This window comes from Sinohyriopsis cumingii, chromosome 11, assembly GCF_028554795.1.
Source record: "Sinohyriopsis cumingii isolate HCF-2022 chromosome 11, ASM2855479v2, whole genome shotgun sequence".
Taxonomy (NCBI): domain Eukaryota; kingdom Metazoa; phylum Mollusca; class Bivalvia; order Unionida; family Unionidae; genus Sinohyriopsis; species Sinohyriopsis cumingii.
Genome location: NC_142971.1, coordinates 55,334,813 through 55,358,656, shown reverse-complemented (window position 1 = coordinate 55,358,656; position 23,844 = coordinate 55,334,813). Strand labels below are relative to the sequence as shown.

General features: G+C 34.7%; 1 protein-coding gene across 4 annotated transcripts in view; it reads left to right on the top strand.

Moving 5' to 3' along the window:
- The first annotated feature begins 449 nt into the window (after positions 1–449).
- LOC149788486 (uncharacterized) overlaps positions 450–23,844 on the top strand; it is a 73,900-nt gene continuing 50,505 nt past the window's right edge. For 3 of the 4 annotated variants that reach the window (XM_089974478.1, XM_089974480.1, XM_089974477.1), the window contains exons 1-2: positions 450–501; positions 18,733–18,947. In XM_089974478.1, the coding sequence (XP_089830604.1) occupies positions 18,848–18,947 (100 nt within the window). In that variant the 5' untranslated portion in view covers positions 450–501; positions 18,733–18,847. Of the gene's footprint in view, positions 502–18,732; positions 18,948–23,844 lie in introns of those variants that run through there. The other variant, XM_089974479.1, reaches the window with a different exon arrangement.

Here is a 23,844-nt window from a genome sequence, read left to right as displayed (position 1 = left end):
CAGCCTGGAAATGGGTGTCTATATGGGTTTTGGCTGACCAGGTTTGGTTAATAATGTATGTTATGTTTTAGGGAAAAGAATCTTTTGAGAGCTTATCCTAGTTGTAAATGAAAACAGAGATATTATTTTCTTGATGGAATTTCAGTCCTTTAACAGTCTTGAGTTTGGAACACTCCTTACTAAAATTAGCACCTGACTCTATGGTGTGGAATTGAAAGCACATGTTTCAAACACATGCGGGTCCAGAAAATGCCGCGGCTCATATCCTTTCCTCTACAGAGAAGCTGACATCCAGGTTTCATCTATACTGATAAATATAGGTTTGATAATGAGCACTAGACATTTTTATGTTATTGAATTTTTAATTGCATGGTGTTTGTATGGGTTTACCATGGGAACTGAATTAGTACCGTGATTCGTTCCAAGAAGTGATGCGCTGAACAGCGCCCCCTGGGAGTCTGACACTTATTTATCATGGCGGATGTGTTGGATCCATATCTGGTAAGGCCAGTTTCTCTCTGAAAATGTAGCAAAGTTATGTGATTTTTGTTTTACCTATTTGGTGAAGGGACATATTTAAATATCCCTTAAATCACCAGTTACATGAGATAAGAAATATAATCCGTGTAATAGAAATCGCTATCATTCGAAAGGCCCTACTCTCTCTCTATAGCTGAAATATACCGTTATGGCTGGTGGGAGTCGCTATCGATTGATCTAATGTGTTGAATCATCGACTAATGTTTACACAGTTTGTAATGCCTTAGTAACGGTACTCCCGGTTACAATAACCAATGCTTTCTTTTCGCAATGAAAGACATTTTTGTTATTTGGATTGCAGTGATTTGCTCTACACTATCGACCAATTTACAAGTTTAGGTTGGGTTACATAGGGACGATGGTTTTCTTTCATTTTTATTTTTGTGTGTTTAGTTTGACCAAAATACAACAAATCAAGCAAATGATGAACATCAAATACATAGCTACAATGTCGTAGCCCGTCCATGAAGTATAAGCCACACGGGTCATGACATTCAACACCGACCATTCCAGTAGTGGGTGTACTGTTTTAGAATTTGATTCTACGTATCGCGATAATACAGCATTCCAGGCTACCACATAGTAGGTAGGGTTATCCTACAATATGCAAGCCCCCCACCCCATATTTGTGCTTTTAGGTTGCCTGAAGAACACGCATATCAGGCGAAGCGTCTTACATTGTAGGACCAATAGTAGGGATAACATTAACAGGCCAAATTAAAAATTTGACCTCAGGTTCATCAATATGGTATATTTGCAAAAGTCAAAGGTTAAATGATCAGAAATCACAAATTAGTAATTATAATCCATTTCATTGTGTAAGGTGTAAATAGCTTATTTTATTACCTTATACCTGTCAATATTATGTACTCATAGAAGGTGTAAACAACTTATTTTATTACCTTATACCTGTCAACTTTTCAAAAAGCCAAGTAGGGAGAGTGAATAAAAAAAGTAGGAAGAATGTGACCTAAATTTGGGAGGTTTTTATGCTGAATTTGTAAGTGCTGGTTTCAATATGCATGAAATTCTGAAAGGGAGTTCCAGGAATGCCTGCAGAAACTTTTTGGGGTTGGTGAGGCAATCATGTAGTGGTCAGCTATTAAATGTTAAGGATGTTGATTAATCACGTTTAAAGGTGAAATGGGGGGCACCCATGGGATGTGCTGTTCTCCCTGTGACACTCCTTATTCTCCTCCAGGACATACCCTCTTTTCATATTATGGTCATCTGTGGCTAAACTGCACAATAGCTGAATGTTAGATTTAAGTACACAAGAAATAAAGCCAGTCTCACTAATTAACTGTCAATCCATGTCATTGCAATTATCTTGTGAAAAGGACTGTTCCTTGGACATACTTTCAAAGAAACCATGTGCTACAGTGTGTGTATGTAAGCACCAGCAATTGATTGGCAAATAAATGATGCCATATTTTGTTGTAACTTAAGTTACCTATGACTTCATTTCAGCAGTTCAAATCTGCAGTCATAAGTTACTGTGGCAACTTGTATTCCCACGATTTATATCCCACCTTATTTCATTAGGGTCAGGTTGTAAGGCATGTAACATTGTTTACTAAATAAAATATTTATTCTGAAGTTCTTTTGGGGAACATATAGTAAGTGCGATGTATACTTTTCATTTCTTCTTTTAATATAATCATGGTGATTAAAGTTTATTTATACATGAATAATACAGGATTGCTAGGTGTTTACTGGTTCAAGTTTCTTTAGTGGGAATGGAGATGCTAGATGTAGAGAAAAATGCATAGGATTCACAGTGATCATTCATGATTCATCGGATTTAAACTAATAGTGACTGTTTTATTGTTGTTGTTTTTTTGTTGATTATAGTATTGTTGTATGGGTTAAAAAATTCTGAAAGTTACATGAATAATGTTTAAACTTAACATTCTGTTTGATAAAATATATGATGGCTTCTGTGGATTGCATACAGTATATCTGTTTATATAGGATTTTTTTTTTGAGAAATGAAAGGGGCCCCGAGTGGTTGAGTAGTCTAAAGCGCTCTCCATTACGGATCACTGCCATCTCACCTCTGTCTGCGCCGGTTCGAGTCTCGGATTCAGCCAGTGTGGGTATGTGAGAAAACGTGCTGGTAGCTTCTTGTGGGTCGGTGGTTCTTTCCAGGGTTTTCCCGTGTTCTTCCTCCACCATTAATACTGGCTGCCATGTATAGCCTATCGTGTGCTGAAAAATGGTGTTAAACCCCACAACAAAAATTGAGATATGAAAATTTACAGACATAATGTAATAATTGAGAGTTCTCTGCAAAGAAATTGGGAGACATGCATGGAACAAACCCAAAAATCAGGATTTTCTTTTTCTCCCAGCGTGAGAGTTGACAGGTATTTTGCCTTCAAATTTTTTTCTCTCCAGAAAGTGAGCATTTGTTGTACAGTGTATGTAATGAAAACAAATCAGGTAATGTCATTTTTTGGGGATAATTCTTCAAGCAGTTGCAAGTGAATATAATCAGACTGTTGTTGAGGCATAATTTACCAATGTATGTGCCGTATATATGGTCACTGTTGGGAAATGTGTATCAGCCTATCCACAATTTGTACTTTTAATTACTAAGAATTTGGAATTAGAGTGTATGTCAGTCTGAAAGCGAAATGATTTGAAAAGCTTGTCTTTCTTCATGTTATATTCATGTGAAAGTTAAAAACAAAAGACATTGGTAATATTCACCTCCTTTTCAAATAAATCTCTAAGGACAATGTAATAAGACAATCCATGTATTTTTCCTTATAAATGTCAACCTGTATGAGAAGTTCTTTTTGATTAAAATTCATCTGAGCAAGTTTGCATAAAATATTTTTTCTTTTCTTTTAATATTTCCTATGAAAAGTTCCATACAGTACCATCAATATTTTTGTATTTTTATTACATAGTTGTATTGTGCTGATATTTTTTTAATGTCATAACAGTATTTATTTTTTGAACAAAGTAAAATAATGATAAAAGCACAGACAAATGAATATGTATATGCAGGAGGATGGATACTACAATAGCCAGAGTGATCAGCCAAGAAAACTTTAAAAGACAAGAAGAAAAAAAACTTGGAGGGAGGGGGCATCTTACTCTTTTAACAGCAAACAATCACATCTCATCTGTAGAAGATACAATAAAAATTTGTAATTATCGATGTCACTGCTACATTAATTTCATGTCCATATTTATCAGCCAATTTTAATACCATGTTGTAGGAGCAATAATAAAAACAAACTGAGCTGGTAGTGGTAGCAAGGATATTTACATTCAGCGAGTATGTTGTTGCTACTGCTACCAGTTTCTCAAGGAATAAAACTGACATTCATTTCTAAAGATGGGGGTATGATGTAATACAGCTCAATTCCCAGAAAATGAAAAAAAAGTACTAAAAAGTTTGTGACACATTCCATAGTTAGATACATGAATAAAACCGCTTCCAGGTGAAACCCTCCCTGATCGACACATTTAGTGGATTTTTCAGGAACATTTTCTCAAAGCCATATCAGATTCCTACCAGTAATGTATGGTTGATAAGAAAAGCTAAATGGTTTTGTTAGTGCAGGTTGTAGTTTTCCCACTATCCATGAAATTATTCAATCAGAGTTAAAAGAATGGGAGCCTGTAAAGAAGAGTACCCTGTTACATGTCTAGGCTCTTATAAAACGTAACAGAAAAGAGTGAAAACATGCTCACGATTTGTAAAATTTAACAAATAATTTATTTTCCTAGAAAAACAAAGTCAAAATAAAAAAAAAGCACTTAAGGTTTTATGAGTCAAATCCAAAATTAATCCAAGATTTACAAAATAAAAGTCCTATTATTAAAAAATACTAAATGAATTTGAGTTTGAACCCCAATGAAATCCAAAATGGAAGGCGACCTTCAAAGTGCTGCAGTGTCAACAGTTCCTTGTTGACTCACAAAAAAAATTAATCCAGTTTTGAACTCCAAATAAATTTCAATGACTGTCTTTGTCCAAGAATTCTGTATGAGCACTTATAGATTTCCAGGGAAAAATAATCACTTGTATTCCATAAAATTAAATTTCAACTCAAACTGGTCACAACAAAACATCTATAAGTGTCAATGGTTTTAAGCCCGAATGCCCAAATTCTATTGTGGAAACAGTTATACACTAATTTAAGATGCAAAACAGATTCCTGTATAAGGGTCACATAATCACCTTTCCAGAACAAAACAAAAGCTTATTACCTGCCTAACATCACATACTCCCAGTATGGCCATATATATATATATATATATATATATATATATATATATATATATATATATATATATATATATATATATATATATATATATATATATAAGTTGTTTACTAGAACTGCCACTGTCTCTGAATCAAGGTCTCTATTATTAGCTGTTTACATAAAAAAATATTTAAAAAATAGGTTAGAACTGAACTCTATTCTAGACAATATCAAATCCAGTAAACAAAGTTACATTATAATAGCATGGAATAATTTAAAAAAAACTGATAAACAAATAATTACATGTAAATTACATATACTTAACTACCCTCTCTGTACATAAATGGTAAGATGGTGGCACTTGGCTGACAGAAGTGCCCCCTGGTAATGCTATCACTACACACAGCATCATGAATGATAGCTACTGCTGTTTCTCATTGAATGTTCATATCAGTGTCTTGATATATAGCTAAAATTATCCAATTAGTTTAATGTACAAATGATTTAAATATAATTCATATTGACTTACAGCCCAACACCATTCATTCAGTACATGCTTTAGAAGACTGGTCTGTGTACATGTAGTCAGTCATGTTCATCCTGAGTTGTGGAAGAGTTGGTTTTTAATACTGCAGAGAAATCAAATGGAGGCAGCTACATAATGGATGAATAGGAATGCTTAACAAATTGACTCTTCAACAGGTTATGATGGCATTGAAGAATTTTATGTAAACAGACCACCCTGTTTCAGCATGTAATGAGTGGCCAGTGTTACACTGTTTGTTGAGGCAAATAGTGTCAAAATAGTGCACAAAACTAGTTACCATATATACTCGCGTATAAGCTCATTTAGATATAAGTTAGCCCCCCCCCCAACTGAATAGGTATAAACACTAAAAGTGCATGATGCATGTTAAAGCTGACCCACAAGTCCGAGATGATATCACAAGATGCACATGTGAAGGTTTTAAATGCATTATTTAGACAATTTATATTAACAAAAATGATGTGTATTCCTCTCTCGGGGTTTGCATGTCATTATTACATAGAAATGGTATAAATTCATAATTTTGTTTGGAAAAGTCAAGAAATTAATTTTATGTTTTTTTATTGTTTCTGCCTAATTCAGATTTGTGTGTAACTTGATCAGATGGTGAGAAGAATTGATCATTCATGGGCATTTTTGCTAGGCAAGGTTCTGATATGTTAACCCTATCTACACCTTGTTGTATGGAACAGATGTTTCTATACTTCAGGTCTGTAAATCTCATAGGATGCAATGGCAAGACTCTGTATCCAATCAAAATTAAGTTGTTCAAATTTGAACACTCTTCCTACATGATCGAGACAAAGGGAGCACACAACTTGAATGCACTGATAAATAAGTAATTTTTCCAGTGTCTATCCTTGTTTGTGCAAATGCCCTTTACTCAAATACTCCTGTAATGGCTTCCCTCTGGTACATAGTCATGCTTGCATTGTTAAACTTCCAAAGTACCCTTGTTAGGTCAGTTTCCTCCAATATTTTCAGCCAGTGTACAATGTACCACACTGTTGGTTAGTTGGCATTACATCCTAAGAGAGACGTTTAATGAAATACAATAGATGTTGCTAGGACAAAGCAGCAATATATCTGTTCAGTCTGCCAAGGTGTAGATAGGATTATCACATTGGAACATTGGTTATCGAAGAAGCATTCATGGGTTGCTGTAACACTACCTCTCCCTATTGACCCAAGTTAATTATTGTTTGTTCATGCATTTTTGCATTAGACTTTTTATTTCGCTGCACTAGCAATTATGCTTTGTTTTGCCTTGAAATTGTAAATGCCTAATTAGTGTTTTTCCAATTATTGATTATAATTGATCATCAGTTGGTTGAGCAAACCAATAAGATAATCAATTGTGAAACTCCTTAATCGATTGTGTGTAAAGGGAGACTTCTTCTTTTAAGTTATATGCAAAACAGAAAGGTTTGTAAAACTACAGTTTAATTAGTAAGCTAAATAGGACTTCCAATCCCCTAAAGTTGATCTGAAATATTTGTTCCTGTCACAACTTACAAATATAGAACCATACCATATTCTGCAGGTGCAAACTTTCATAATTAGGAACATGTAGTCATGATACATTTATAAGCTGTTAAATTGTTGAGTTAATAAATCTAAGCACATTTTGATGATTTCTTTCAATATAAATGTAAAATCCTTTGCAGCGTATCTAAATAATGACAAACAGGAAAACCATGTCCTTCAATTTAATTACCATTAATTTTATTATTTAATTACAGACACATCACATAGAAATGAAAGGATTTTGGGGAATTGCAACAGTATTTCAACTACATAAGACTGATCAGCCATAAAAAGCTCTTTCATTGAACAAAGTTGTAGAACAAAACCTATAGATGTCATTAAATGAGATTACTTATGTACATTAACATTTTGAACTCTTGAGATAAAACTGTATAATGAAGAAAAATTAAAATGTACTCATAATAACCGATTATAATTGATTATCAGTTGGTTAAGTGGAACCAATTATATCGATTATGAAATTCTGACCAGTTCCCATCACTATACCTATCACATTAAAATGCGATCCCAGTATGACAACAACAAACAATGATAGGGTTTGGTTCAACGCTAGCATCTAGGCTAGTGAGCATATTTACATTATGGTGCCACCACATGTACATTGTACGTTTGAACATTTGCTGAAATTCATACATTGTGATGAATGAAGTACATCCCTTGGATTCAAAACATGGGCACCAATGTACTAAACATTAATGATATATCAAAACTACAATAATGAAATTTCAGAAATAATTCTTTGAACATTTTACTACTATAACATTGTCTTATTTTTCGCGTTTCAAATCAGAGGGAAGCCACTGATGTAAGCAAGTCTGATGTATAAAACAATCTTTTTTCAGTAATGACTTTAAAGAGGGTATCACAATTAGCTAAGAACTAATTTACCTTGAGGCCCTCCTACAAAGGAATTTATTTCAGTGCCATTTGCATCTAATATGTCTAGTTAAATATTTCAAAAACAAAAGTTTAACAAATTAAGTCTTATTTAAATGTGTTCAGAGGATGTAACTCACATATCATTACGAAAATTTACAGATTTATTCAGAGCTTATCGAAGATGGTGAACTACAGCACATCTTTTCTCAGAAAAAAATATACTCGGCCATGCAGACATTGCGACTGTGCTAGTAAACAAATTAACGTTTGGTTTGAAAAGTGAATAAGATGACAGGTTAGAAAATTATCCTTGATTTTTGTTTTTAAAATGGGTAGTGGGAGGGGTACAAATGGGATGGTAAGCAAATACTATAGAATGACTCTTAAAAATAAATAAAAATATGGTGCTAATGCCAGTGAAAATTTTCTCAAAAGGGTCTGCACGGATGCTTTACTGACATAGCTGTTGCACGATCATAATTGGGTCTTGATTCTGTGCTGTCATTTGGTAGCTTAGATAACCAAATGTTGAAGTATGTCTGTTATAGGATATGCAATTGCAAGATTACTGCTAATTTGTAAAAGAAATCGCAGCATTATAAATTGAATAGATGAACATAATATTTTTAAGCCCTACTTTAGTTTCTTAATTGAACCTATCCCATAATTACAGAAATTGCACTTGCTTAAAAGCATAGCCACCTGTAGTACCCACAATCACTCATGATATGGCTGCATCCACATCTGCATAGTGGCATTTGGCGTTTGACTACTTTGCCGCATTTCACACACACACAACCAAATAATTTGTATTTCAGAAGGCTTGCATTTTGTAATTGTTTAATACAATTTTTCAATTTATTTTGATATTTCCATTTACTACATTCAATCCATGATTAGTATATATGTGAAGAATATGAACTTAATCCTCAGCATTCAAAATGGCCTCCAATTTGCAAAGAAATAGATAGGGTAAGTTATGGGCAGGACTTTGTCAGCTGTGCATAGCCAGTATTTGTAACCTCATTACAATAGGCAGAAGGTCTTTGTCAACTGTGCTTAACCAGTGTCTGTAAACTCATGGCAACCGCTCCGGTGGCCTGGTGATTAGAGCGTCCGCCTAAGATGTGGGAGGTTATAGGTTCGATCCTCTGCCGAGTCATACCAAAGACTTACAAAAATGGTACTAACAGCTGCCTCGCTTGGCGCTCAGCATTAAGAGGTTAGTGTTAGGACCGGTTGGCCTGGTGTCAGGAATAATGTGACTGGGTGGGACATCATTCTATATGTCTGTGGCATGAAGCTGCAGTGCTGGACATCACTATAAACTGACACACTGCAGACATCATAATATGACTGAAAAGTTGTTAAAGCTATGTTAAAAATCCAAATCACACACACACACACACACACACACACACACACACACACACGCACACACAAACTCATGGCAAGTTAAGGGCAGAAGATATTTGCTGTATATAGCCAGTGTATGTAACCTCATGGCAAGTTAAGGGCAGAATATATTTGCTGTATATAGCCACTGTGTGTAATCTCATGGCAAGTTAAGGGCAGAATATATCTTCTGTGCATAGCCAGTGTGTATAACCTGATATCCAGCCGTTCCTGTTTTAGATGTTACTTGGTGTAAAGATTGGTAGTAGTTGCTTGAAGTGAATTTCACTGTTTTCAGTTACTTGTAATACATTTGTAATTGTTTATAAACATAAACTCAGTAATTACTTGTAATACATTTGTAATTGTTTATAAACATAAGCTCAGTAATTACTTGTTATACATTTGTAATTGTTTATAAACATAAGCTCAGTAATTACTTGTAATATGTTTGTAATTGTTTATAAACATAAACTCAGTAATTACTTGTTATACATTTGTAATGGTTTATAAATATAAGCTCAGTAATTACTTGTAATACATTTGTAATTGTTTATAAACATAAGCTCACTAATTACTTGTAATACATTTGTATTTGTATATAAACAAATGCTCAGTAATTGCTTGTAATACATTTGTAATTGTTTATAAACATAAGCTCAGTAATTACTTGTAATAGGTCATTTGAAACTGTTTATAAACATAAGCTCAGTAATTACTTGTAATGCATTTGTAATTGTTTAAAAACATAAGCTCAGTAATTACTTGTTATACATTTGTAATTGTTTATAAACATAAGCTCAGTAATTACTTGTAATACATTTGTAATTGTTTATAAACAAATGCTCAGTAATTGCTTGTAATACATTTGTAATTGTTTATAAACATAAGCTCATTAATTGCTTGTAATACATTTGTAATTGTTTATAAATATAAATTCAGTAATTACTTGTAATACATTTTTAATTGTTTATAAATATAAGCTCAGTAATTACTTGTAATACATTTGTAATTGTTTATAAATATAAGTTCAGTAATTACTTGTAATACATTTGTAATTGTATATAAACATAAGTTCAGTAATTACTTGTTATTTTTTATAAACATAAGTTCAGTAATTGTAATACGTTTGTAACTGTTTATAAACATAAATTCAGAAATTACTTGTAATACATTTGTATTTGTTTATAAATATAAGCTCAGTAATTACTTGTGCAATGTAATCCCATAATTATTCATGCATTGAAAATATTCAAATCCATTTGCTGCATGTAACTCGATGATATCTGGATATGGCTGCATCCATAAACTCTTTTCCAGTTAAAGACCTTCATCAAGATGACCAATAAACTTGGGCTCTGGGCACCTTAGTATTGTACCTGCTGATTTAAAAAATGTAAAAAAAAATATACTATTTAACATTCTTGGGTTTTTCCCATTTTTACTAGTTCTGCTAATGAGCATATATCATTTAGTAGTTTGAGTATGATGGTATGTGATAAATGCCTACAAATTAGCTCTCCAGTCATATACGTTTATACAGTTTTCAAATATGTGGCACACAGCCTTGTCAGGAGGGAATATAACATGTCTGGATCTGTTTACAGTTTTAATTGGTTTATTGATTATGTTGCTGATATGATGAATGGTAAAATTAGTTGTTTGTATAGTAGTTGTACACAATATCATTTTCATTGTCATTTATGGTTACAGACTGCAGCTGAAAAGTATTAAGTAGGTTGCCATTAAACACTAATTTAGCTGGTTGCCAGCTGATGATGAGAAAGATTGGAACCAATGAGAGATTCACCCAAGTGAGTTGATAATAAGAAAGATTGGTTTCATTAAGATGTTACCCAAGAGAGCTGCATAGGATTAGTGGTTATGGAATTGAACTTGTGACCAGAAGGTTGAAGATTAAATTCACACCATTGCCAAGGTCTTCATTAATATGAAAGCATCATGAATAATTGAACTTGTCTAGGATCTTGGAGACAGACTTTACATACTTTAAATTGGATCAGAAATATCCTTTAGAGTGTACACAGGGTCAGGAAGTCATATGCAGTATGGCCCTTAAAGTGTACACAGGGTCAGGCAGTCATATACAGTGTGGCCCTTAGAGGGTACACATGATCAGGCAGTCAGTCATATGCCATATGGCCTTTAGAGTGTACACAGGTCTGGCAGTCATACGCAGTATGGCTTTTAGAGCGTACACAGGGTCAGGCAGTCACATGCTGTATGGCTTTTAGAGTGTACACATGGTCAGGCAGTCACATGCAGTATGGCTTTTAGAGGGTACACAGGGTCAGGCAGTCATATGCAGTATGGCCCTTAGATTGTACACAGTCAGGCAGTCACATGTAGTATGGCCCTTATATTGTACACAGGGTCAAGCAGTCATATGCAGTATGGCCCTTAGATTGTACACAGGGTCAGGCAGTGATATGCAGTATGGCCCTTAGAGTGTACACAGGGTCGGGCAGTCATATGCAGTATGGCCCTTATATTGTACACAGGGTCAGGCAGTCATATGCAGTATGGCCCTTAAAGTGTACACAGGGTCAGGCAGTCATATGCAGTATGGCTCTTAGAGGGTACACAGGGTCAGGCAGTCATATGCAGTATGACCCTCAGAGGGTACACAGGGTCAGGCAGTCATATGCAGTATGACCCTCAGAGGGTACACAGGGTCAGACAGTCATATGCAGTATGGCTCTTAGAGGGTACACAGGGTCAGGCAGTCATATGCAGTATGGCCCTTAGAGGGTACACAGGGTCAGGCAATCAGTCATATGCCATATAGCCTTTAGAGTGTACACAGGGTTTGGCAGTCATATCCAGTATGGCCTTTAGAGTGTACGCAGGTTCAGGCAGTCAATCATATGCGGTATGGCCTAGAGTGTACATGGGGTCTGGCAGTCATATCCAGTATGACCTTTAGAGTGTACGCAGGGTCAGGCAGTCAGTCATATGCAGTATGGCTTGTAGATTGTACACGGGGTCTGCTACTAATGTGTGTATCAAACTATAGTGAATCTTTTGTACATGGTTTTAAATTCAAGAAACCTGTTTTCTTGGAAATGTGTCATGTACAGTTATTTTAAATAGAAATATAAGAAACTGATTGATGTACATAGTCAGATGGTCACACACATTGAAAATACTAGATCAGTAGATGGAGATTTATGACAGATCAGTATCACACAAAATGAGCCCTGAATTTGTACTTGTTATTCTGTGTCTCATTTGCTCCTGGGCATTGCAAGGTATAATCTTTGAAATGAACCTGGAAACATTTTTTCTTTTTAGGGTGTTTTTTTTTTAATGGACTAAATGGGTACTCTATAGCTATATTTATTGCCCGGGTAATTATGAACAGGCTGGTACCTGCGTACCTGGGTACCCATTGATACCTTTATCCAAAATGATGATACCAGTTTATGACATATACCAAATCTGAAACAAATTGGATCAGAAATAGAGTCTCTAGGTTGATGAGCTTTTTCAGATCACTTCCTTCATGAAAATGCATGCATATTGTTCACAATTGAACTCATTCAAGATCATGACAGTAGAAGCTTGCTTAACAAATCAGATTGCACTCTACTAAGAAAAATGAAATGAGTGCTCACGAGCTCAACCAGTCACATACAAGATCACCCTATTAACATGTGTGTATGTTCCTCATAATCAAATTCATTGAAGATCTTGTTGATATAGGATTACAGAATATGAAAACAAGCCTTGAGCATGTTCATTAGCAAGTGTTGACAGGCAGATGAGCAATGCCCTTGGACAGATCATAAGCTCATTTTGGTTAAGTAAGCTAAAATTGACAAGATATGCTCTCTGGGCTTATCTTCATGGGAAATACTGCATGTAGGATTTATGGTGAAGGTGTTCCATGTTGGCTGAAATATGTAAGTGATTTCTCTGTGCAGGAAATTATACTGTAAAACACTCAGTCTAGTAAACAGCATTTACATGAACAGCTTCAGCTCCATAGGTTTTTTTATGCACATGCTGCAGACCAAATATTTGCCTTGAAAAATCATCAGATATCACAGCATAAGCCATAGATTCAAATTTTAATGTGTTTCAATAAGGTTGTTTTCCTTTGATGAAATTGTATAAAAGTGGTAGTTGCATTGACATATAAAATTTTTATTGTAATGAGACTAGACTATATAAACATATATGTTGATGGTATCACTCAGAGATTTTGGGTCTGATTGACTGGACTAACATATTTCTCCTTAATAAGCCCAGGTGCATTTGCAGTACCTTTTTATGCACCTTTCATAAGGCAGTTTGTTTGATTTTTGTGTGGGTTAGCACCATTTTTAACCATATGATAACTATACATGGTGGACAGTAGATATAGAAGAGGGAGAACTCAGGGGAAAACCACTAACTTATGTCAGGCTACTAGTAGGCTTTCCCACATTCCCACACTGGCGGTGCCAAGACTTGAATTGATGCAGGCAGAGGTGTGATGTTAGGGATGTATAAAGGTGAGTGATTTTGACCACTCAGCCACCCAAGGCCCCTCCATATCATGGAGTGTATTATGTTGCATTATTGTCAATCCCTCTTTTACGAATTTTAGTTCTGCTAAACAAAATGAAATTGAACATGAAATTTGAATTTTTTTCTTTTTGTTCAAAATAGAGTTCCCAAAATGTATGCGAAATTCAATTAGCCATTGTGTGACTGATTGAACTCAGATAGCCAGCTTTTTACATCATCTGGTTACTTTGCTTTTAGTCTTTTCCAAATCACTGTTGATGATGGGTTGACATTCCCATATTTTTTCTCTTCTCTCTCTCTTCTTCTTCTTCGGGTCACCCACTGTCTTGGTTGTAGACTGTGCTCTTTTCCACTGTGCAGTACAGGTATGGGGCTATTTTCCTTTAAATAAAATATAATACCCAACATAAATATGTATGAGGTGTTTTTCTTTCCTTGGGATCAAATACTATCCCTACTCTTTTCATGCCAGATATTGTCTTATCGTAATTCAACAGAAGTAAGCTATGGTCACTTCACAACCTGATATTGATACACGGACCTATTAACTTACGTCTTTTCTAGTGCCTATTTGCATTCCTACAGGAACCATATCATAATTATACCTCATTGATAAACCATTACATCCTGCTTTGGACTGTAAGTGGGCAGTGTCACTCCTGATGCTAACACCATCTATTCTTGGTTGAAAAGAAGCCCCAACTTAATCACACAAGTAAATGAATGGACTTCACTCCTTGTCCTAACCACTTTGCTTGCTAATTAGTGATTCACTGACATACTTTTCCAAACAGAAAAGTCAATTCTCAGCATACGTGATACAAATTATTTAAGATAGATAATTTATTTCTCACAATTCATATCAGAAGAAATGCATGAAATCTTTAGGATACACAAGTCCTTTAACTTTCAAGACAAATAATTTGATTCTCACAATGTGTATCAGAGTAATGCATGAAATTCCTAAACTGCATGATTTCTATTACATTCAGTATAGATGAATGCATGATTATTTCTGAACTCATGGAATAATTGAAGTATGAATTTAAAATGAATAAATTCAACAAACAATTACAAACTTACATCAATGCATATTACAATGTATATGTAATTGATACCATACATTTGTGCTTCCTGACCCCTTGCTTGCTTATAGGAGTGAAACAATACATCTGTACCGTGTATGTATACAATTTACAATACACAGCCAATGTTGTGATACATTATCGATACACTTATCAGCACGAGACACAAATTTGGCACCTATGCCATTCTTGTCCACAAAAATTCTTTCAAGCAGGCTATCTACCTGTTGTTATTGTTTTTTATTCAACTTTTTAGGCCATTTAAGGCTGCACCATTTAATCAGATGCAGGACTCACTTTAGCCACCAGATAGAAGTAACTTCTTTAATTTTTTTTCATTCCTGTTTATTCAGTTTATCTTAACCCCAATATAAAAATATAGTTTTTAAGCACATGATCCAGCAAGGCTAAAATGTTTGAGAAAGAAATGAAACTTGCATTCTGCTTTAAATTGTCTATACTGGTATTTTAATAGGGCTTGGTATTTGCCTTTTCTACATTTGCTGAAAGGGTGATTGACTGGCATGCTAGTTTGGTCCATCCAGCTTGTACATTGGGCTTGTATTTAACACCATCTTAATTCACAACTTGCTGAACAGAAAGTAATTGTAAGTTTAGAACATAGAAAATAATGTATACATATATATGTCTCTATATTCAGATGGTAGGATTAGTTATCAGGAAGAGACAGGCTGCCAGTTTCAATCAATATTTGTGGTAGAGCCTGACCTCTAGATTGAGCTCAGACATATAGAATCATAATAATTCATTCATTAAATGCAGAGGACTATAGTGCGGTCTTTGTGGACTCTCAGATATTTCTGTGGAAATGGGCAAAAAAAATACAGCACAGGATACACCTTAATAAGTTAATCCCTAACTCCAGTCCTTGTCTGGTAGTACAGTGCATATGAGTTGTTGACAACAGACCATATACCTTTTATCTGGTGTTCATTGGTTTGGTTTTGTGCTTTAAGGCACAGCAATACAAGTTGGATTTTCATATCAAAGCAATTGGAGTAAAGTTCTTTGCCCAAGGATGCAGCATATTGGACCACCCAGGTTGATCAGGTTTTGAGAGGTAGACCCTTTTGGTCATAAACATGGCATGCCTATCACTGACCACAAAGGTTTGATGGACTTATGAGAGTCTCTTTATGGTAAGTGATCAATGTGTATTGGCTGTTAGACCTTGAAGTACCAGATGCTAATCAGCATTGGAGTGGTAATTCATTATCACAGTGCACTGTTGCTCAGACATGTAAGCTATTGGACTGTAAGAGCATTCTGGTTACATTTATTTTCTGTCATAATCAGTCAATATGGAAATGGCATAATCAGACAGACTGAAATAGTATCAAATAAGATTCAAAACCTGAAGCAAATTAACTATGACAGTCATTTGGAGAGCCTGACAGTATCTCTTGATTTTTATGGTGATATTACAGCCATATATTAGTTTTATACTACAACTTAATGATTTCAAGACAATGAATATAAAATGTACTGACTCGGCCAATTTGTTTTCAAAAGGGATTGCAAAAATGGGTCGGCTGCCCGGGTGTGTTCTTGAGAGAGCTGTCATCTCATTTCTTTTTGATACAAACATTTATGGCTTGGGGAAGGGGTCCAAGACTTGAAATTGATACTTGCAAGCTGGCATTTTGTTGGTTATAATTCTAAATTGCTAGTAAACTGCAGAATGTTTTAGCGGACAATATTACAGCTATCAAAATTTGGTAGCACTGAAAAAAGTTGATTTTGAGACCCAGTCTCATTGTTTTCACAGAAGGATTCTTGTTCCTTGGGTCTTCTTATTTGATGTTTGCAGCAAGCACAACATCCCCAATAATTGGTATCACACAAAATCCTCCAAAATAGGTACCACACAAAAAAATGAATTCACAAGACTATGTAATATGCAGAAAGTGCTGTTAAAAGCCAACCAATCACCACACACACACACACACATATGTATGTGTGCATAGTATGCATCTTCATCATTGCAAGACAGGCCTCAATCCACAATGATCCTTCGTCACCTGTGGCGACCTGTACTAAGCTTTTTTCACTTGAATATGCGTAAATCAGCTTAACCATGAGTGGGAATAAAATTTTGTCCAAATGTGATCTTTCAAGCAGCTTAAATGAGCCAATCAAAATTTCTATTCCAAAAACAATCAGTTACTGATCTTTAAAACTTGCACTTCATTAATGTGTCGCATAAAGTAGCATTGTGTTCTTAATGATGTTTTTGTGTGCATATTATTGTAATATGAAGAAATCTCGGCATAGCAGTTTAAGGTGAGAAAGTAGATTATTACCCATGGCTTATGACTGGTGTGTACTCAGGAGTCCCTTGCAATACGTATTGGTTGCATACATTGTGCTTTATATGATGTCATTTGAGACCCTCACTAACTCAGAATAATATTTTTAAAAGTACGCAGAGAAAATGTACTATGGTTCAAAGATTATTGTTTCATTGAATATTTTCTTCTGTTTTTAAAATCTCCCTATTTCAACTGACACATCTCCTTCATTGTCTTTCTTGTCAGTGACTGACAATATGTACATTTACTTTTATGCTTGAAATATCTTAAACAAGTGTATATCTAATGTATGGAAGGATTGCTAGTTGTCTTCATGTAGTTTATCAAGGGTCAGATACAGCTAGGCAGAGCCCATCCGTTTCCAGGCTGGATGACCCCAGACAAAGTCCACCAATATAATGTGGCACGCGCAAGTCATGAATACATGGTCATTTAGCTCTCTGGCTGATTTGGTTAAGCACCTCAACACAACCTCCACAGCATATGGTATGGAGATTAGCGCCAAAGAAACCAAACTGATGATCAACAACGCCAATGGCATCAGTATGGAAAAGCACAAACTGAAGTGGTACAGTCATGTCTCAAGATCATCTGGATTGGCAAAGAATATCTTGCAAGGCACAGTGCGAGGGTGCAGAAGAAGAGGCAGACAGAAAAAGAGGTGGGAAGACAATGAAAGAGTGGACAGGCAGAGATTACAAATGGACAGTGGATAGCAGGGAAAGATGGAGTGAATTTGTTGTGAAGTCATCTCTTGTGCCCCATCGGCCTCTTGGGCTACAGGATTGATGATGATGATATCTAATGTAAAATTTATGACAAAGGTTAAATTGTATAATTTTTTAGATATTTATTCTTCAGAACTTAACTTTCAAATGGCAATTACAGCAATCATTTGAAAAATTAAATAGATGTAGAGGTATTGGGACTCTGAAATATGTTTCTTCTATCAGCCCAATTCATACTGGGAAAATCTTGTAATAATGCACATACTCTTTCACCACATCATTATTTTTCAAACATTTTGTGTTGTCTGCTAAACTTGTATTGATAGACTTTAGAAAATACAAAATTGCATTGTGTGAATAATTTAGACATGCTATTGATATGCTGAATCAGCTATATTTCCGAACAGCTTATTCATAATATATGTTGCTTATATCATATGGAAGGTATTGCTTGGCCCCCCAAACACTTAACATGCCAGTTCACATTAAAGTCTCATCATTTCTCACCATGCTAAAACAGCTTCACCTTTGCCCCTTTAATTTGTACATGTAGTTATCATCTTCATATTTTTATATCCAGTGTGTTCATTATATATATATATATATATATATATATATATATATATATATATATATATTGTTGCCATGTGTATATTTCACATTCATATGTACTTGTTTTTCATGGAACCTTTGGAGAAAAAAAACAATTGTTTCATAATTGGCAAAGGTATCCAGTTTCTCAAATTCAGCAGTTCTTATTTTCAAATAGCTATAAAGTCTGGCAAAAGCTACAGTATTTTCCAATTTTCTGTGGCATCACTGCCATGCTCATTTGCAGAGATTATTTTAGTGTACGTCAAATGTGCATATTGCAAAAGATATCAAATGTTTTCTCTATTGTTTCTCTTCCAGAAATTTTCTGACTTGAGAAGAGGCTGTAAAATCATCATCAGTGACCAATTTGTAATGTCCATGTAGCGAACCGGTCTGTGTTAAAAGTGATTCACCTCTGGAATAATCTAGAATCATGTTGAACCATTTATTAGGAGCAGTTCATTATGTGAACTGGGGTTCATTGCTCATACTGCTCTTACACTTGAAGCTTCAGACAGTTGCAGCATCGACAGGTATTTAATAATATTATGCATCCTTCGCTTTTACCTGCACGTGTTTGATGTTGTGTGAATTTTGTAAACCTGTTTAATTAGTAGCAAGGTGTTTTGTGTTAATTGCCTTTGGAGAGTCATTCAGAATTTACAGATGTTACAGGGTTTGGGTGTAATTTCAGTAGAAAGCATCCAGCAAGGCTCACACAATTTTTTATTTCTCCATGCAACACAGCGAGGGTATGAAGAGCATAGAGATGATGAATAAAAAAGCCCTCCGACTTAAACATTGCAAACTTGTAAGCTATGGCAGTCAAATGTGCAGAATCACCTCTCACCATGCATTCTTACAAAACCATGCACTGTTGTTGTTGTTGTTGTTGTGGGGTTTAACGCCACATTTCAGCACACGATAGGCTATGCATGGCGGCCAGTATTAATGGTGGAGGAAGAACCCTGGAAAACCCTGGGAAGAACCACCGACCCACGAGAAGCTACTACCCATGTTAGCCGAATCCTGGACTCGAACCCACGCAGACAGAGATGAGATGGCAGTGATCCTTAACGGAGAGCGCTTTAGACCACTTGGCCACTCGGGGCCCCAAACCATGCACTGAGTTGCTGTTGAGAGATGAGCACAAGGCATATCCAGCTGCTTCAGATCAGTGTACATGTGCTAATAATGAGCAAATATTACAAAATAAATATATTATAACCCAGTTATCTCCCTTGAATTACATGTTATCGTGACTTTGAAGTTCAATTGTTGCAAGACAAGACTTTCTGATCCAGTTTCGTACACTTTATTCGATAATTCATCAGTAAAAAATATTTAAATTGTTTTTAAGTATGTAATTGTCATAAAAAATTCAGAATTTTGAATTCAGTTTAGAAAAAATAAATGAAATCTTTTTTATTGGTAAAACTGACAAAACATAGGAAAACATGAATGCAGAACAGCAGAAATATGATAAAAGCATTGTTACATATTGAGTAAAATACATAACTTTGGTTCTGAATATATTAATGAATACCATAGAAAGAGACAGAGAGATAGAGAGAGTAGGTAGTGAGTGGTCACTGAAAACCACATTGCATGACACTGAAATACATCAAAATATGAATGTTCATTATTTTAAATTGACCATAATTAGAGAAAATGTAAAATTAAAGTGAGAATAAAACCAAAGAAATGAAGAACAAAAAAATTAAGAGCTAATGATAAGGGGCATAAAGTGTATGTATACACAGTCTCAACATCATGAAAATGAATTTCATGAATTAACTGTTTAATTATCAGTTTAAGTATAATATAATAAATGAAAATGCAGTATGCAGAATTGTCAAATTCATTTATGAGAAACAGTGATAAGTGATACGCAGTCTAAGCCTGTACTCACTATGGTAAGTGATAAGCGATCTAAGCCTGTACTCATTATCGTAAGTGATAAGCGATCAAAGCCTGTACTCACTGTGGTAAGTGATAAACGATCTAAACCTGTACTCATTGTGGTAATTGATAAGCAATCTAAGCCTGTACTCACTATGGTAAGTGATAAGCGATCGAAGCCTGTACTCACTATGGTAAGTGATAAACGATCTAAGCCTGTACTCACTGTGGTAAGTGATAAGCTATCTAAGTGTACTCATTGTGGTAAGTGATAAGCAGTCAAAGCCTGTACTCATTGTGGTAAGTGATAAGCAGTGTAAGTGTACTCGTTGTGGTAAATGATAAGCAATATAAGCCTTTACTCATTGTGGTAATTGATAAGTGATCTAAGCCTGTACTCACTGTGGTAAGTGATAAGCAATCTAAGTGTATTCATTGTGGTAAGTGATAAGCTATCTACGTGTACTCACTATGGTAAGTGATAAGCGATCTAAGCCTGTACTCACTATGGTAATTGATAAGCAATCTAAGCCTGTACTCACTATGGTAATTGATAAACGATCTAAGCATGTACTCACTATGGTAAGTGATAAACGATCAAAGCCTGTACTCATTGTGGTAAGTGATAAGCAATCTAAGCCTGTACTCTTTGTGGTAAGTGATAAGCTGTCTAAGTGTACTCATTGTGGTAAGTGATAATCAATCAAGGCCTGTACTCATTGTGGTAAGTGATAAGCAGTCTAAGTGTACTCATTGTGGTAAATAATAAGCAATATAAGCCTTTACTCATTGTGGTAAGTGATAAGTGATCTAAGCCTGTACTCATTATGGTAAGTGGTAAGTGATCTAAGCCTGTACTCATTGTGGTAAGTGGTAAGTGATCTAAGCCTGTACTCATTGTGGTAAGTGATAAGCGATCTAAGCCTGTACTCATTGTGGTAAGTGATAAGCGATCTAAGCATGTACTCATTGTGGTAAGTGATAAGCGATCTAAGCCTGTACTCATTGTGGTAAGTGATAAGCGATCTAGGTATGTGCTCATTGTGGTAAGTGATAAGTGTTTTAAGCCTGTACTCATTCCTGATGAAGACATGCAAATCAATACTCATATTTACAAAATACATGTAATTTAAACATAAAAAATCAGCAGTACCAGATATTGGACAATTAAGTTTTATGTGAAGCTGTTATTAAAAAATATGTGCAATCTGATTTACCTCGTACACATATCTTTTGGAAGCAGGCACATTAACAAATTAAAGTCCAATTTTAACAAAACTGCTCTTAGCTACAGAAATGTATTTGCACTGATATTTTTTAATTAAATTAATTGACAATATGACTAGAGAGAGAGAGAGGGATAAACAAAAGACTTATAAGCTTGATTTCCAAAGACAAGTACTTGAAATACAAATTTTCACTAAAATGTGCAAATGCTACATAAGACAGTCATGGATATTGGCCATGTGGATGATAATATGTAAAATAATCATGGATAGTGGCCATGTGGATGATACTACATAAAAGAGACATGGATATGGGCCATGTGGATGATACTACATCAAACAGTTATGGATATTGGCCATGTGGATGATATGTAAAATAATCATTGATAGTGGCCATGTGAATGATACTACATAAAGGAGACATGGATATTGGCCATGTGGATGATACTACATAAAACAGTCATGAATATGGGCCATGTGGATGATACTACATAAAACAGTCATGGATATGGGCCATGTGGAATGATACTACATAAAACAGTCATGGATATTGGCCATGTGGATGATACTACATAAAACAGTCATGAATATGGGCCATGTGGATGATACTACATAAAAGAGACATGGATATTGGCCATGTGGATGATACTACATAAAACAGTCATGAATATGGGCCATGTGGATGATACTACATAAAACAGTTATGGATATTGGCCATGTGGATGATGATATGTAAAATAATCATGGATAGTGGCCATGTGGATTGGCCATGTGGATGATACTACATAAAATATGCATGGTTAATGGTCATGTGGATAATGCTACATAAAATAATCGTGGATATTGACCATGTGGATAATGGTACATACAATAATCATGGATATTTACCATATGGATAATGGTACATACAATAATCATGGATATTGACCATGTGGATAATGGTACATACAATAATCATGGATATTGACCATGTGGATAATGGTACATACAATAATCATGGATATTGACCATATGGATAATGGTACATACAATAATCATGGATATTGACCATATGGATAATGGTACATACAATAATCATGGATATTGACCATATGGATAATGGTACATAAAATAATCGTGGATAATGGCCATGTGGATAATGGTACATACAATAATCATGGATATTGACCATATGGATAATGGTACATAAAATAATCGTGGATAATGGCCATGTGGATAATGGTACATACAATAATCATGGATAATAGCCATGTGGATAATGGTACATACAATAATCATGGATATTTACCATGTGGATAATGCTACATAATATGATTATGGATATTGGCCAAGGAAGGTTCTTTTCTTTATAGGTGGACAAATACACAATTCAATGTGCATATTTCTTTGTGCAAGAAGCATGAAGAATATAATTTTGACAATTATCCAACATATATTAGATCTGTCAGCTACACATCTTTACTTTTAATAAGTAAACTAAATCCACTTGACATTTATTTAACATGACAGAGAAAAATATTTCTTTTTTACCAAAGCACAAAATACAAGTGAGCCAGCTGTATTTGATGGTGTGAAGTATTTCTTCATCTTTGTCAGTTGCTGAGACACAAAATCTCTGACCATCTCAGTTTGCAACTTAATCATGAGAGAAATAGAAAAATAAATATTAGTGTTTGATTATGTGATGGTCTCCAACCTTATTACTCATTTCATCTCTAAAGTTTAATTATGTTTAATTAGGATGTCTCTTAACTAAACACATATTAACATAATAACTTTTCTTAAATTAAATATTTGTTTTAGTTATATCATATTTAGTATTCATGTTAGGATAATTACTGGAATTTGTTTCACCAGTCCATGAATTCTGTCTAATCATCATCAGCAGCAGCTTCATCACTTTTATCATCATTTGATGTTGACAGTGATAATTTTGTTGTTCTTCTTAATGAATGATTTCAAAATTAACCCAGGAAACAAAAAAAATTACCAAACATTTTATCAGATGGTTAATAGTTTCAACCTTACAGTATAAAACAGAATAGACGAGAGCAAGATAAAAAGTGAGATGGTAACGAAGAATAAGTGATAACTGACTAACACAACTCAGGAAAAAAACATTTTTTTAACAACGTATTCATTAATTCTTCGGAGGTATTTAATATTTTCAATATCATTGCAAATAAGATAACAAATTTATTTCCATATTTCAATAAATTAAAAATTTTGATCACAAATAATTAATACAATATAATCCAAAATGAAGCAGAATTATTATAAAATAACAAGGTATGCTCCAAAA